Genomic DNA, 18387 nt, shown 5'->3' on the forward strand with positions numbered 1-18387 from the left:
ATACGAACATTATTTATGATAATATTCGACTAGACAATGACAAGCTCGAAGGCTTCGAGTCGATGAATCGATATAATCATCCCCTTTATACATACGACGTACAATTCTAGAATTAGAATGTATGCGAATATTGTTTGTGAACACGTGGATGGCTTCGTGATTTATGTGTTCACAAGCCTTGGAAGAGCGTCTTAGAATCAACAAGGTGTGGGATCTCTCAAATTTAGCAGGCGAGCTTAAGAAGGTCTCAGATTTTAGTGGACTTATTGCTGAAGCAAGTGAATATTTGGCATCTGATAACAAAATAGCTAGGACATTTTTATACTGTCAGAGAATCAAAGGAAATCTTGGCTATTAATGTGTTTGAGGTTGTAGACTCCGCATTGGTACTTAACTCTACTAACTATTATTTCGACTCAGCTATGACATGCATATGGCATCGTCTCGGTATAGTTTTTGAATATGGTGCACCACATTCTTCGTGGTCCACTGGTTACTACCCTTATCGTTGTATAGAGGTAATGATCTACTCTAGTTTTTAGTTTAAAATTAGTACATGCAGACACCTAATGCATTTGTCATAGTATATATTGTCTAGCTGTTAGAGTATTTACTGCTAGTTTAGTTTTACTGCTTTATTAGTTCAGTCTTTTATCTTTTTATCTTTATCCTTAGGACTTTACTGTTTTACAGCTGTTCTCTGTATCACAGTTGTGTTGCTTGTCTTTTTCTTTACCTCTCTATTTAAGTCCTCATGTGACTCTTGTAAGGACACTGAACAACACTTAATGAAGTACTATCTTATCATCAAACAGTTCTAACATGGTATCATTCGTCTAGGTTTCAAGATTCCTTTAGGGTTTCATCTTATCACACAGTTGTTCATCTTTTTTTCCGCCGCTATCACACTTTATTACACTTAATCAAACTTCAATACACTTAACCATACTTCAGCACATTTTATCTTCAGATCTTTTTTTATCCTTTGGTCCTTCTCTGAAACCTCTGGATTTTGATTTTTCTCATACTTCAACATCATGACTACTCAGTTACATTATGAAATCACCACAGATTTACCTTTCACAAATATGTCTCACTTTGTTTCTATGAAACTAGATGACACCAACTATCTAGTTTGGAAATCTCAGATATCTTCCATCCTTATCAGTACTAACCTTTTTGGTTATCTTGATGGCTCTCTGCCTCCACCACCACAAACTATCACAACTGGAGCTGAAGTATCACCAAATCCATCTTATCTCAAATGGCTCAGATGGGACAGATTTGTCAGTAGTTGTCTCAATGCAACTTTTTCTCCTTCTATTTCAACTGATGTATATGGATGTCTCACAGCTGCTGAGGTATGGACATATCTTTCAACCACCTTTACAAATCAATTTTCTGCAAGAAAGTATATGCTTAGAAATCAGCTTCATAATATTCGTCGTGGTCATCTTTTTATTACTGCTTATCTTCATGATGTTAAGGTGATTACTGATTCTTTAGCTGCTATTAACGAATCTGTGTCTGATTCTGACCTTGTTATGTATGTTCTAAATGGTTTGAGGAGAGAATATAATGATTTTGTTGTAACAATCGTTCAAATGAACCTTTGGATCTGGTAGTTCAAATGCTGGTTTAAGTAGTTCCAACAATCGTTCTGCAAGTTCTAGTTCTGGATCTCAACAATCTGGTTCTCGTTTTACAAACTCAAGTACTGGATCTAATACTTCTAATGCTGGTTCTAGTTCTTCCAACAGCTCCAGATATCCACCATCGTATATTAATTTTGAGTCTATGGAGTGTCAGATCTGTAAGCAGCTTGGTCATTCTGCTAGTAAGTGCAAATACTGAAAAAGCGGGGGTCTAACAACACCACCCAATATTTCGCTTAGCAATCTGTATGGACAAACTCCGAAACACTTTGTAGAGAATCAACTAGACAGTTAGACTCAATCTAGATAAAAGTATCTCAAGGAGTTAATATCTCTCTCTTGTTTTGATTCACTCAAGCTAATAGAAATCAGCGAGTCTATAATCAAACACAAGGAATAACTTGGACGGTACCAAAGACCAATGTCCGAGGATCAATAAATATCAATCAATAACCGAAGGTTGGATTTCCAATTGATTGATTCAAACGCACAACCTGTATTATTTCAATTATATAAACAAATATAATGCGGAAATAGAAATGACACAGACACCATAATTTTGTTAACGAGGAAACCGCAAATGCAGAAAAACCCCGGGACCTAGTCCAGATTGAATACACACTGTATTAATCCGCTACAGACACCAGCCTACTCCAAGCTAACTTTGGACTTGACTATAGTTGAACCCCAATCAGTCTCCCACTGATCCAAGGTACAGTTGTACTCCCTATGCCTCTGATCCCAGTAGGATACTACACACTTGATTCCCTTAGCTGATCTCACCCACAACTAAGATTTGTTACGACCCAAAATCGCAGGCTTTGACAATAAACAAATCTGTCTCACACAGACAAGTCTATCAAAGGATCAATCTGTCTCCCACAGAAAATTCCTAAAAGTTTTTGTTCCGTCTTTTGATAATAATCAAGGTGAATAGGAACCAATTGATAATCTGGTCTTATATTCCCGAAGAACAACCTAGATTAATCAATCACCTCACAACAATCTTAATCGTATGGTAGCGAAACAAGATGTTGCGGAATCACAAACGATGAGACGAAGGTGTTTGTGATTACTTTTTATATCTTGCCTATCAGAGAACTCTCACGATTTCAAGCCAATCAATATGATTGTACTCGTACGATAGAAGATGCAAGATCAGATCACACAACTACGATAAAAGTAGTATCGGTCTGGCTTCACAATCCCAATGAAGTCTTTAAGTCGTTAACCTGGTTTTAGAAGAAGAAAACCAAAGGTTAAAGGAGAAACGACTCTAGCACGCAAACTAGTACCACATGTAAGGTGTGGGGATTAGTTTTGCACAATACTAGATGTATCCTTTATATAGCCTTTCAAATCACGGTTTTGCCTTAGTTACAAAGTGTTGATGGTGGTTTTTAGACAAGGGGTAAAATCGTAAAATCTTACGCATAGCATGACGTCACCGGTGATGCTAAACACATTTATTAGAACATTTAATGCACTTATGTAAATTACCAGGGTATCTTTTTTCAAATGCTAAACTAGGGTTTCGACACACAAAACCCTAAGCCGCACAATCGCTGCGCATCATGGCAACAATGCCAAAACCAAAGCCGCACAATCATTGCGCATCATGGCAACTATGCCAAAACCAAAGCCGCACAATCGCTGCTCATCATGGCAACTATGCCAAAACCAAAGCCGCACAATCGTTGCGCATCATGGCAACTATGCCAAAACCAAAGCCGCACAATCGCTGCGAATCATGGCAACTATGCCAAAACCAAAGCCACACAATCGCTGCGCATCATGGAAACTATGCCAAAACCAAAGCCGCACAATCGCTGCGCATCATGGCAACCATGCCAAAACCAAGCCGCACGATCGCTACGCACCATGGCAACCATGCCAAAACCAAGCCGCACGATCGCTACGCATCATGGCAACCATGCCAAAACCAAGCCGCACGATCGCTGCGCATCATGGCAACCATGCCAAAACCAAGCCGCACGATCGTTGCACATCATGGAAACTATGCCAAAACCAAAGCCGCACAATCATTGCGTTTCACGGCAATCGTGCCAAATTCGAGCTGCACAATCATTGCACCACACGCGCCGTTGGCACATTCCAAGTGACACTTGCGACCTAGCATGCCAAGCCGCCACACGCGCCATTGGCACATGCCAAGCGACGCTTGCGACCTAGCATGCCAAGACGTGCAAACCTAGGGCCAAGCCGCCACACACGCCATTGGCACATGCCAAGTGACGCTTGCGACCTAGCATGCCAAATCGCCACACGCGCCATTGGCACATGCCAAATGACGCTTGCTACCTAGAATGCCAAGCCGTGCAAACCTAGGGCCAAGCCGTCACTCGCGCCATTGGCACATGCCAAGCGACGCTTGCGACCTATCATGCCAAGCCGTGCAAACCTAGGGCCAAGCCGCCACACGCGCCATTGGCACATGCCAAGCGACGCTTGCAACCTAGCATGCCAAGCCGAAACCTAGGGACCTGGCATGCCTGGCCGTGCAAACCTACGGCCAATCCGCCACACGCGCCATTGGCACATGCCAAGCGACGCTTGCAACCTAGCATGTCAAGCCGTGCAAACCTAGTTCCAAGCCGCCACACGCGCCATTGGCACATGCCAAGCGACCCTTGCAACCTAGCATGCCAAGCCGAGCAAACCTAGGGCCAAAGCTGCTACGCGCGCCATTGGCAAATGCCGTGCAACACTTGCATTTTGGCATTGCCACCTGCACCCGATGCGCAACCTACAGCCAAGGCATTCCACACAAGCCATTGGCACATGCCATACAACCCTTGCACTTTGGCATGCCGCGCCTACATCAAAGGCCACGATTCCTCTCTAGATGCAAAATCTCGACCGTCGAAGGTCGCCACTGAGCCGACACATCTCTCAAGCTCAACTTATCAAACACCAGCGACATGCTACACGTTTCCCACGAAAACACTCGAGACATCAATACATGTCACAAACTGGGGGATGCTCTTTAGGGTTTTGGTTTGGTGGTTTACAGCGTGCGGCATACACAAATGGTCGTTTCAAGACAGTGTATTAAGAATAAATCAGTTAGTAAATGCAGGAAGTAATGATGAAACACTCTTTCATTATGGAACATCAATTCCATCAAATTCTATCAATACCAGTCGTTACCACCTCTTCCCATTTAACTCATCCGTTTCTTTTTCTTACGAGGCCAGAGTACGTTTCACTTAGACTTGTATAAATAGGTATTACCTATTTCCACCAAGACAACAAGTTTTTGGTCAGGAGAAATATAATACTCTAGCTTTCCCAAAAGATTTTACCTTCTGATACAAGTCAAGTACTACTCTTCCAGAACTGTTCTGGTCTCAACACTCTCTTCGCTTCCCTCCCTAAACCAGCCCTTCTCCTTCTCTTTGTGATCGAAGCAAATCCGGAACGACCATTTCTTGGTTTAGGCCGGAGTTGTACAGATTGATCTCTCGAGTCTAAAGTACTCCCGTGCAGTACATTTGTTTAGGGTTTAGATTTGTTTCTCACTCACCTACCGAAATTACCAAAATCGGCAGAAACAATTTTCACCCATAAACACAAAGCAATCAATATTCACCGTTAGATGAAAACCTGATTTAAATTCAAGCTAATATTTTTCTCAACCGTTAGATCAAAAACTTAGCTTGTCATACACAAATGACTGTACGCTTCTAGATTTGTTAACCGTACCCAAACATGTACATTGTTGGTTCAACAATAGTCTACCCAAAGAGGTTAACCATATGAGCGTTTCATACCAACCATGTTCTTCTTCACCATAACTAGTTCAATTGACTCAAATGAACTAGTTAAAAGAGTTGTTCAATTGCAAGGAAATCTTATGTAACTACGCAAGACACAATTGAAGCAAAGATGATTTGATTCACTCGAATCGGTTCATGAACTTTAATAGCCACGGTTTGCAAATGCATTCCTTAGTCTTTTAAGATTAAGTTCAAAAATCATCTTTAGATATATAACCTTCTCAAGTTCGCAGACTAGGTTCGCGTACTTAAGACACTGGATAGAGTTTACAAACTCCAGCAGAAATTCTCGGGTTCGAGAACTACGCCGGTTCGCGGACTGGGTTCGCTGACTTGGCTCACGCAAGTAGTTTGTTAACTCCAGCAGAAATTCTCGGGTTTGAGAACTTCGGCAGTTCGCGGACTGAGTTCGCGGACTTGGCACTTGCCATACTTCCGGTTCTCTTGATCAACAAAGTTCAAAAACTTCGGTTCAAGAAATCCATTGGTTATGTAATCTAAACTCTCATTCCAATCATTGAAACATTCTTAGAGGATGTTATATAGTTGTTACATTATTTTTCGTCAAAGCAATTTTCAAAGTGATTGAAACATTCATGAATTTCGTCACTAGGTAAAGATAAACTTGGTCGAAGCGAAAAGCTTACCAACACATATTTCGAGATATAGATATGCGAGATATACTCGTCTCGAAATACCAAATGTGTATGATCTAGTCTATATATATAGCATACGACTTTTATCTCAAAGAGTAGGAGAAAGAATAGATAGACTTTTGAGTGACAGATAAGTTCAAGTCTCCACATACCTTTTTGTCGAGAAGTTCCACCGATTCCTTGAGTAGATCTTCTACTTGTATGATGAATCGCCATGAAGTCCTTGAGCTCAACTGCACTTACTATCCTAGTCCAAGACTTAGCTATAGGAGACTAGAAATCAAGACTTATAGTTTTGATCACTAACATTGACAAACATGCTTGAGATAGCAACGCATGCGAGTTTGACCGAGCATTGCTCTAACAATCTCCCCCTTTGTCAATTTTACTGACAAAACTATCAATACATATAGAATACATAAAAGATAATAAAACTTTAGTAGCTCCTATTCCACATGTCTAATCTTCAACATTCCTCGAAATCTTCGTCACTTCCAAGTACTTCAATGATCCCAAAGGTTGTAAGTTTAGCATCACCGTTGTTGAAGATCCCTAGCTATAACAATGAGAAAACATCGGTCTCGATCATTGTTATATAGTGTCATAGTATTATTAGATAGTGTCAAAGTCCAATTGTAACACAACTTAAACTATAATACTATGGTGATATGTATCACTCCCCCTTAGTCAATACTCCGTCTCACATGAAAACCACTCCCCCTTACACAATGATCTGAAAACCATATGTATTTGTAGTGTGAACTACATGTTAATTCTCCCACTTTTTGTCAATAAAATTGGCAAAGGTACAAGAACGGGATCATAATGAAGTTTCCATAAGAGACATTTCATGACTGAGAGAAAGAAACACACATCATCTTATTTAGATGCAATCATATAGACGAAGCTAACAACATTCATCAAGGAGTTTAAAGATACAAGATAACCGCTCTAAAATTCCACAGCTGCACACCCCTCAAGATATGACCATTAAGCACAAGTTCAAAATAACTCTCCCCCATTTAATGTCATTCCCAAGGGAACAACAACGAGCGACCTTAATTTCAAGAGAAACGAAGGATTTTTATTGGACACCAAAACCATGAGAATGATTTTTATATCCAAAACTCAATTAAATTATTCATAAGTAAATCCATGAATAATCTAATCGGAATACATAATCAAATTAACCACAAAAGTGATCAATTTAATTCATTGTGCTCAACATAAGTAAACTTACGGAGCAACGACTAAGATAACCATACAAGAGAGTGATTGTCTTAGTCGTTCATGTACTCAACACAAGAGAAATTGTGGAGTAATAACTAAATAACCAAGAAGATGATTAATTTAGTTCTAAATGCTGAACATAACGTATCTTACGGAACAACCATCCAAGCTAATCAAAAATAATCAACTTAGTTGTATCGTGCTCAACATAAGACACATCACGGAGCCTCAAGGTAATACAAAAAGATGGATCAATGAAGATCTATACCGTGGAATACACAAGGATTCATTCTTTTGCACAAGCATATACAATAGCAATAATCCTTGGATACAAAAGATTTTAACCTATCTTCCATCAAGGGTTGACAATATAGGCTTAACTTTTGTATACGTCAAAAGTCTATTCATTCTTAAACCAATACATGAATACCGATCATGAACGACTTTACTTTTGACAAAAATATGGGACAACAAATTTCACGGACGTAAACACAAATATCCCATAAAAAGTTGCAATATAACAAAATCAAAAATATTGCAAAACATCATCCTCCAAATAGTTTTAGAATTTCAAACCAAAAAACCTAAAAACAAGAAGATGAAAATAATAGCTATGTGTAGTCACAATCATCGCTATTCAAAGCACTAGTTATTCTTCCAACTAAACCAAAAAGAATACATACTAGGCAACAATAGTAAATCAACAAGCTAAAGGAAAACAGACTCCAGTACACTTTCCGAACACGAACTAAGATCATATGGACGGTTCAGGAACTACACGAGTCATGGGGTCTTTGAGCTTGTGAAAGAAAACATCCATTGCACCCGTAGAGAGAGTATCATTGTTTGTACGATATTTTTCCTGATTTACCTTTTTCAACTCAGATTTTTCCAAACCAAAACACTTCTTTACACCAACAAGTTGCAGAGCAACAAGAAAGGGATCAGTTGGAATCTTCTCCCCAATATCTGAGTAGGAATCAGGAGATTGAGGAAATGACCTTTCAACCTTAACAAGGGTTCCTTTCTCTTTATCAAACTCAGAATATATACCATTGTCAATGAAATCTTCAGGTAAATCCCACGAGCAAGAAGAAGACGCCAACGAAAATAAACCTGGAGTAAAATCTATCTCAACAGGAAGGGTATATAGATGATCTGAGAGAAATAGAGTTTATGAGACAGGTATATGAGATGAAACCCAAACTCATATAAGTACCCGTACGTGGATGACTTAAAAGCCATAAAACTTGTAGTTCTCTAAACCAAGTTTGAAAGAAAATACAAAACAAACAGAATATAAAAGGAAGAGATCAAAATAATCATGTAGAAGTATATGACTGATTATCCATCTAAGAATGATAAGAAAATAACTAGATAATCAGAGTTACTTTGCCAAGAGTATACTTATTCAATTCTCACACAACTAGGATTTTTGGGTGAGTGAGATATCAACGTTGTGATTAATTTACACAATTATGAGCGTTTAGCTCATTAAATGACCATCGTCCTTGTTTATCCTTCTTCCTTTGATTATCACTCAGTCCAGAAAAATAAGACATAGCTTGTTCAGCGTATCTGTCTGAAGCCTTTCTCTGAGGACTAAATCTAGGACCTCTTGAAATTGGTTCAAGGGGATCTGAATAGATGGGAATCCATTTTCTAGATTTAGATTTACCAAAAACATTCTTATAAACATAGGGAACACTTTCATTAGTAGTACAATCATTAAATCGACTCGAATGTACTTGTGCCCTGTGATGATTTCTAGAAAGAACATCATGTTTATAAGGTTCTTGGTTTTCTGCGGGTATTCGATTCACTACGGTATTCGACTGACTATTTGTTCCATTGACATAGGATAGAAGCAAATTACGATGTTTAGAAATCTGTTTCTTTCTGGCAAAACAATGGATAACATGGTGATTCTTTTTCCCACAGAAGGTACAGGTTCGTGGAGGAGAAGCAACAACTGGTACTTGCTTAAACTTCATATCCATCGGAGAAGATTGTAAGTTATGAACATTTTCCTTGAAACAATCTTCATCTGGATTCATTCTGTACAGTAACTCATGAGAATTAGTTTGTGCAAAAGAATTTTTTCTTAAGAAAGAGTTTTCCTTTTCCAAGGATTTGCACTGTCCATGGGCTAGAACAAGTGATGCTTCAAGTTCCTCTTTCTCAACACGAAGTCTGTCAAGATCGGATGAATGAGTCTTGATCAAACATTTTTCTCTAATTGAGCCTTCTTTGATCAGCTTTTCAAGATCACCAATATTTTCATGATGTAGATTAATCTCTTGAAGAAGTTTCTCCATATCCTTAGAGAATGACTCTATGATGTTATAGAGTACATGTTCACGATCAATAGACTTTTCAAATTCATCAATGAGTTGTTCATGATTCTGAAGATCAACAAACTCAGTAGAATTTTGTGCAATTCTGGTGAGCTCCATTTCAGCTTTTGCCATTGTGTCCAATGTCTCATTGGAGGAAGAGTGGACAACACAAGATGGGACAATCTTCCTACCTCGGGATTCGGAAGAATCAACTAAGGAGTAATCCTTTGAGGTATTTCCGAGACACTTGACATAGTTGAAAGCTTTAGGAGGCATTTTGGTATGCGTATGAGATTTCGTCCTCAGACTCAGATTGCTACAAACACAGACTTGTAAGGTCTTGAACGTGTTTGCCTGCTCTGATACCAATTGAAAAGCGGGGGTCTAACAACACCACCCAATATTTCTCTTAGCAATCTGTATGGACAAACTCCGAAACACTTTCTAGAGAATCAACTACACAGTCAGACTCAATCTAGATAAAAGTATCTCAAGGAGTTAATATCTCTCTCTTGTTTTGATTCACTCAAGCTAATAGAAATCAGCGAGTCTATAATCAAACACAAGGAATAACCTTTGGACGGTACCAAAGACCAATGTCCAAGGATCAATCAATATAAATCAACAACCAAAGGTCGGATTTCCAATTGATTGATTCAAACACACAACCTGTATTATTTCAATTATATATACAAATACAATGCGGAAATATAAATAACACAAACACCAGAATTTTGTTAACGAGGAAACCGCAAATGAAGAAAAACCCCGAGAACTAGTCCAGATTGAATACACACTGTATTAAGACGCTACAGACACTAGCCTACTCCAAGCTAACTTCGGACTGGACTATAGTTGAACCCCAATCAGTCTCCCACTGATCCAAAGTACAGTTGTACTCCCTACGCCTCTGATCCCAGCAGGTAATTGCGCACTTGATTCCCTTAGCTGATCTCACCCACAACTAAGAGTTGCTACGACCCAAAATCGCAGGATTTAACAATAAACAAATCTGTCTCACATAGACAAGTTTATCAAAGGATCAATCTGTCTCCCACGGAAAAACCCTAAAAGTTTTTGTTCCGTCTTTTGATAATAATCAAGGTGAACAGGAACCAATTGATAATCCGGTCTTATATTCCCGAAGAACAGCCTAGATTAATCAATCATCTCATAACAATCTTAATCGTATGGTAGCGAAACAAGATATCGTGGAATCACAAACGATGAGACGAAGGTGTTTGTGATTACTTTTTATATCTTTCCTATCAGATAACTCTCACGATCTCAAGCCAATCAATATGATTGTACTCGTACGATAGAAGATGCAAGATCAGATCACACAACTATGATAAAAGTAGTATCGGCCTGGCTTCACAATCCCAATGAAGTCTTTAAGTCGTTAACCTGGTTTTAGAAGAAGAAAACCAAAGGTTAAAGGAGAAACGACTCTAGCACGCAAACTAGTATCACACGTAAGGTGTGGGGATTAGTTTTGCACAATACTAGATGTCTCATTTATATAGCCTTTCAAATCAGGGTTTGGCCTTAGTTATAAAGCAATCAATATTTGCCGTTAGATGAAAACCTGATTTAGATTCAAGCTAATATTTCTAAACTGTTAGATCGAAAACTTAGCTTGTCATACACAAATGACTGTACGCTTCTAGGTTTGTTAATCGTACCCAAACATGTACGTTGTTGGTTCAACAATAGTATACCCAAAGAGGTTAACCATATGAGTGTTTCATACCAACCATGTTCTTCTTCACCATAACTAGTTCAATTGACTCAAATGAACTAGTTAAGAGAGTTGTTCAATTGTAAGGAAATCTTATGTAACTACACAAGACACAATTGAAGCAAAGATGATTTGATTCACTCGAATCGGTTGATGAACTTTAATAGCCACGGTTTGCAAATGCATTCTTAGTCTTTTAATATTAAGTTCAAAAATAATCTTTAGATATATAACCTTCTCAAGTTCGCAGACTAGGTTCGCGGACTTAAGACACCGGATAGAGTTTACAAACTCCAGCAGAAATTCTCGGGTTCGCGAACTACGCCGGTTTGCGGACTGGGTTCGCGGATTTGGCTCACGCAAGTAGTTTGTTAACTCCAGCAGAAATTCTCGGGTTTGAGAACTTCGACAGTTCGCGGACTTGGCACTTGCCATACTTCCTGTTCTCTTGATCAACAAAGTTCGGAAACTTTGGTCAAGGAATCCATTGGTTATGTAATCTAAACTCTCATTCTAATAATTGAAACATTCTTAGAGGACGTTATATAGTTGTTACACTATTTTTCGTCAAAGCAATTTTCAAAGTGATTGAAACATTCATGACTTTTGTCACTAGGTAAAGATAAACTTGGTCGAAGCGAAAATCTTACCAACACATATTTCGAGATATAGATAGGCGAGGTATACTCGTCTCGAAATACCAAATGTGTATGATCTAGTCTATATATATAACATACGACTTTTGTCTCAAAGAGTAGGAGATAGAATAGATAGACTTTTGAGTGACAGATAAGTTCAAGTCTCCACATACTTTTTTGTCGAGAAGTTCCACCAGTTCCTTGAGTTGATCTTCTACTTGTATGAAGAATCGCCATGAAGTCCTTGATCTCAACTGCACTTACTATCCTAGTCCGAGACTTAGCTATAAGAGACTAGAAATCAAGACTTATAGTTTTGATCACTAACATTGACAAACATGCTTGAGATAGCAACGCATGCGAGCTTGACCGAGCAGTGCTCTAACAAATACAGATATACTCCTTCTAGATATGGACAGAATCAAGGCAAATCTTCATCTCAGCAACATCAGTCTCCTCAGGCTCATGTTTCAATTCAAGATTCTCAACCACAACCTATTTATTTTCAAAACCCACAACCCAAATCAACTTGTTCTGATTTTCAGAACCCACAAGCAAATGCTTGCATTCAAGTAAACGCTTCATCCTTCTCTGAGATGTCATCTTTTCCTGCAGCCATCCATTGGTTGTCTGATTCAGCAGCATCTCATCGCATTACAAATGACATCACTCTTCTCATAAACATAACTACTTATAATGGTACATCTCAAGTTATGATTGGGAATGGTCAATTTTTACCCATTACTTTGATTGGTAATTCTGTCTTGCATACTTCTACTGCTTCTTTTTCTTTATCAAATGTATGTTATGTTCCTAGCATTCAGAAGAACTTGATCTTCATTGGACATTTTACTGAGGAACATAATTGTACCTTCTCGTTTTCACCGTGGGGTTATGAAATTAAAGATGTTTCTACTCAACAAACTCTTGCAGAAGGAGTTAAGATCAACAATTTGTATCCAATTTTGGCACAAAATACACCCAAACCCATAGCACTTGCCTCTATTGTAGCAGACTCAAATATTTAGCACAAACGAATGGGACATCCTGGTTCTAATATACTTCATAAACTTCATCACAATCACCATATTACAATGTCCAATTCAAATCTTGAACCTATTTGTCATTCTTGTTAACTTGAGAAAAGCAAGAAACTCCCTTTTCAACACTCTACAAGAACTGCTGAGTCTCCACTGTCTCTCATCCATTGTGATATATGGGGGACTTCACATGTTCTTTCTACACTGGGTTATAGATACTTCATATTGTTTGTTGATGATTATGGTCGTTTTCACTGGGTTTATCCAATGAAGGAAAGATCTGAGAGCCTCACCTGTTTTCAGCATTTCAAGACTTTAAATGAAATTTTTTTGTCTTCTAAAGTTCAGATTTTTCAGTGTGATGGAGCTTATGAACTTGTGAAAGGACAATTTAAGGATTTCTTAAATGAAGTTGGTATTACTGTGTCTTCTTCTTTCCCACATACACCACAACAAAATGCTTGGCAGAGAGGAAGATAGACATATCACTGAGGTTGGGAATAAAATTTCTCTACAAGCTTGTTTTCCTAAGCAATTTTGGTTTGATTCATTTCTCACAGCCACATATCTGATCAATAGGACTCCTTCCAAGTTGCTCAGGTTTGTAGCTCCCTTTGAAGTATTGTTTCATCAGTCACCAGATTATTCATTACTCAAGGTCTTTGGTTGTACATGTTATCCATATCTTGGAGCCTACAAACAAGACAAGCTCAGTGCAAAATCCTCCAAGTGCACCTTCATTGGCTACAACACCAACCATAAAGGGTACAAATGCTATGACAACAGCTCAAGAAAAGTCTACATCTCAAGAAATGTTATCTTTGATGAAACTTCATTTCCCTTTTGTACCTGCATTATTGCTATTGAGCCATCCTCTGTCATTCTGTCAATACCCCAAAATGATATCTTACAACCCTTACCTGCTGAACAAGAGGATGATATTCTTTTACCACCACCTTCACCATCAAGACCTATGAGTCATCCCATGACTACAAGGCTCAAAGATGGGATAACCAAATCAAAGCATCTTCTTGATTTTATTACAAACTATGCAGTTCCTCATGCTATGAGCAACACTCTCATCAAGTCTCCACTTGAACCAAAAACTTATAAGTCAGCTGTGAAGGATCCAAATTGGGTAATCTTTATGCAACAAGATTTTTTTGCACTCATATCAAATGGTACTTGGATTTTGGTACCCTACCATCCTTCCATGAACATCTTAGGATGCAAATGGGTGTATAGAATAAAGCTCAAGCCTGATGGAACTATTGACAGACTCAAGTACAGGCTTGTATCTAAAGGTTTTCTTCAACAAGATGGTGTAGACTATAATGAAACATTTAGCCCTGTGGTCAAGTCTACAGCCATTAGAGTTGTACTTACAATTGCTTTGACAATAAAATGGAGTATTAAGCAGTTAGATGTGTCAAATGCTTTCCTCCATGGTGAACTCTCAGAAACTGTGTATATGGAACAGCCAAAAGGATTTGTTGATTCCAACTATCCTACACATGTATGTCTTCTAAAGAAAGCTATTTATGGTCTTAAGCAGGCACCCAAAGCCTGGTATGACAAATTCAGTGGTTATCTACTTCGACATGGATTCAAGAAGGGCATTTCAGATCAATCTACAGTCAGTCTGGTGTAACTGCAATCCTTCTTCTATATGTGGATGATATTATTCTCACTTGCAGCTCAGATTCTTTTATCAGCTCACTCATATCTCAACTGAGTTCTAGCTTTGCTATGAAAGACCTTGGAAATCTACATTATTTCCTTGGTATTGAAGCTGATATGTCAAGTTATCCTCAGTCTATACTTCTTACACAACAAAAGTACACTATTGATCTTCTTACAAGGTCAAAAATGCTTGATTGCAAGCCTTGCAGCTCTCCAGTCACTACTGACAAAAGACTATTTATCTTTGATGGCACCTTACTTGCAGATCCATTGCAGTATAGAAGCTTAGTAGGTGCATTGCAGTATCTCACTCTCACCAGACCTGACATCAATATTGCAGTGAACTATGTATGTCAGTTCATGCATGCACCAACAGATTCTCACCTTCTCCTAGTCAAGTGTATTCTCAGATACTTAAAAGGAACTATAGATGCTGGGATGACTCTATTTGCAGGTGACATTGGATCCATAAGTGGATACTCAGACTCTGATTGGGCTAGGTTTCCGGATACTAGACGTTCTACATCTGGTTTCTGTGTGTTTTTGGGAGATTCTCTCAGCTGCTGGCAATCAAAGAAACAACCCACAGTTTCTCAATCTTCAACTGAAGCTGAGTATAAGACAGTCATTCTTCTAGAAACTGATGTTATGTGGCTCTCACAACTTCTTGAAGAACTGGGTATCACTCTTACAAGGCCATTCAAACTATACCGTGATAATCTTGGAGCAGCTTACCTTGTCTCCAACTCTGCTTTTCATGCTCACACCAAGCATATTGAGATCAACTATCACACAGTGAGGGAGTTGCACGAATTTATTGATGTTGCAGTCTTCTTTGTACCATCTTCTGAGCAACTAGCTGATATCTTCACCAAAGGCCTCATTGTCTCACATTTTCAAGATTTAAGGTTCAAACTGATGAAGTACCCTTCATCTGTTTGAGGGGGAGTGTTAGAGTATTTACTGCTAGTTTAGTTTTACTGCTTTACTAGTTCAGTCTTTTATCTTTTTATCTTTCATTTTATCCTTAGGACTTTACTGTTTTACAGTTGTTCTCTGTATCACAGCTGTGTTGCTTGTCTTTTGCTTTACCTCTCTATTTAAGTCCTCATGTGACTCTTGTAAGGACACTGAACAACACTTAATGAAGTACTATCTTATCATCAAACAGTTCTAACACTAGCATGCAGAAGAAAAAAAATTGTTTGCAAATTACATGTTTTATTTGAACCTTTCCTGTAGAAAAGATTGTTTGCGTAGTAAATGTCACCTCCTGAAGGTCGGATGCTTATTATGAAAGCAAAAAATGGCAAGTTAGGGCAAGTGATGAGGTCAGGCGGGGAAATTAATGTCAGATTGTTAGGATATGATTACCTGTCTGCTAATAGGACACCTTTTAGAGTGAGCTTTTATAGCTCTTTACCTCAATTTGGATGGACTGATCACTTTTCTGCAAAGTGATGTATGTGAAATACCTAATTTGTTAGGAACTGATAAGGACTCAACCAATCAAATAATTTTCCGTGAGTTTAGAAACCGCCTGACCTCAGCATATGCATCTGTTATGTTTACTGCACCACCACATAGGTAGTTTACTTGCAAAGAGGAAAAATTACTTACAGGTTTCCCCCTGTTTAATTTTTCACTCTGTCTAAGAGAGAGAGATCACAGATCTTATGTTACAATACATAGAGGCAGGAGAGAGTAGAAACTAATTATGATAAGGAAATCAAGATGTAGACACAAAAGCCTCAAAGAGCGATGCAACAAATTGCAGCTGAGTGTCTTCGTCGATTACCGAAAAGAGGGGAACATGGACAAAGAGAGATTTGTGACCTTTCTTCTCTGCAAACCGGAGTGAATGATAATAGACATAGTTGCACACAAACCGGCCTGCATTGTACGAGATATCCACATCATAACCTTTCTTCAAGAACTCGACAATCCTACCATCGCAGCAAGAAGTCTGCAAACATCTAATACCAATGTTCATTTGCATAACGATGTAATTTTACCTAGAAAAAAGTTGGTACTAATATTCTTTTGACACTGAAAATTTGAATTTGGGGAAAACAGCAGACTTTTGTAAATTACTTGTCTCGATCTTGAAATGTCTCCATCCTCTGGGATTATCTGAAGTTTCTAAAAAAATATAACAAAAAGCAGAATTAAATTAACCTTTAGCTATGTTTATCTACACCATTTTATCATAACAAATGGGTAAAGAAGAGAGTACTTGAGGCTGCCAACCAAGCTCATCTGGACACCGGAAAGTGGCTTCATTTACTGCCTGGTGCTCAATGGCGAACTTTTGTCCTTCATTATTGACTCCTAAATGAACCTAATTTAATAGAGAAACAAGGGATGTAAACTACGGTGAAAATGCTGAGACAAACATCTAAAGAATCTGTTATTAACACTACAAGGTAGTCACTATTTATTTTTTTAGCATGGAGTTTCCGAAACTTACCCATATGACTTGTTCACCGATACCTGATCCCAAGACTTGATAAAGCATGGGGAGTGCTCCTTCTCCAGCGGTCTCAAGAATAGTGCAACTTTCAAGACTAACACCAGATGGTAATCCTCTTCTACTGATGAACTCTTTCAGCTTAGATACTATTGCCTCTGTAGGGTTCTCTGGAACTCCATGGAACGCCTTGAATCCTGTTACATGAATTTTAATAGTTGCTGCCTCTTTTGTTTCCATCTTCTAATGATGTCCTGAAATCATTAACATACACATTTCGACAATATATAGCCTTCAGTATTTTTTGTTCCCACTTCTACCATGTAGTTTGTGCTACGGAAGAAGGTGGCCCAAGCTCAGTGAATCTAGCTCAATTAAGGCCATATAGATATTTGAGCTCCTAGATATTAGTAGCCCAGCTACATTCTATCTTTAGGATAAAATGAACATAAATTATAAATGAGCTGGGTACATTTTCAAACTTAAAGATAAGAAAAAATCTGGTTGATTACTGGTTCATGTATATAACTAGGTCCCAACTCGTGCCGTAACGGTACGGGAAAGGATATGTGTTTCAAATGTATCCATCAATTCATACATGTCGTAATTGTCTGAGAAAAATCGAACTGATCGATTCAGGTCTAAATGTTTTAAGGAGTTGGTTAATAAACATGTCCTTATCCTCGAATCTTTTAGTATTGTTTATGTAAGTCATACAACCCTTTGGGACAAACATAGTTAATCGTTAGAGCAAATCCTATGGGCAGTAGAACATTACTTCGTTCACTGCTTCAAAAAATATCATCAAAGGTAATTCACCAAACTTGTAACAAAATTAAAAACACCTAAAATTACTTTAAAATCAATTAGATTAATCTTGCAAAGTCTGTTAGCATTAGAATTTAATTTTTCTCTTTGATATAAATTGTTGGGGTTCCCAATTTACATAGATTTGTGTTTATTCATTTTCCTAAAATTTATAATAGTATTTAATTCTTGATCCTTTTCTTTTCTAGTCTCTTTACCTATTATCATGAACTATTTCTCAAGCATGCATAATTACACTAAGTTGGGGAGAAATGACAAAAACAGAAATCATGACAAAAAAGGGGAATAAAGAGAGATGTGAGAAACT

At 38.2% G+C, this 18387-nt stretch overlaps 1 protein-coding gene across 3 annotated transcripts; it reads right to left on the reverse strand.

Moving 5' to 3' along the window:
• Positions 1-16381: 16381 nt before the first annotated feature.
• LOC113282437 (pyrrolidone-carboxylate peptidase-like) lies at positions 16382-17492 on the reverse strand. 3 transcript variants are annotated; one of them, XM_026531430.1, is made up of 4 exons: positions 17253-17492; positions 17019-17123; positions 16877-16924; positions 16382-16748 (listed from the first exon to the last, which is right to left on the reverse strand). In XM_026531430.1, the coding sequence occupies exons 1-4, from the start codon at positions 17490-17492 to the stop codon at positions 16512-16514; spliced, it is 630 nt and encodes a 209-aa protein (XP_026387215.1). In that variant the 3' UTR covers positions 16382-16511. The 3 variants fall into 3 exon arrangements, with proteins under 3 accessions (XP_026387215.1, XP_026387214.1, XP_026387216.1); XM_026531429.1 differs by having other exon boundaries at positions 16382-16675; positions 16798-16924; XM_026531431.1 differs by lacking the exon at positions 16877-16924.
• Between the last annotated feature and the right edge of the window lie 895 nt (positions 17493-18387).

This window comes from Papaver somniferum, chromosome 5 (genome assembly GCF_003573695.1).
Source record: "Papaver somniferum cultivar HN1 chromosome 5, ASM357369v1, whole genome shotgun sequence".
NCBI lineage: Eukaryota > Viridiplantae > Streptophyta > Magnoliopsida > Ranunculales > Papaveraceae > Papaver > Papaver somniferum.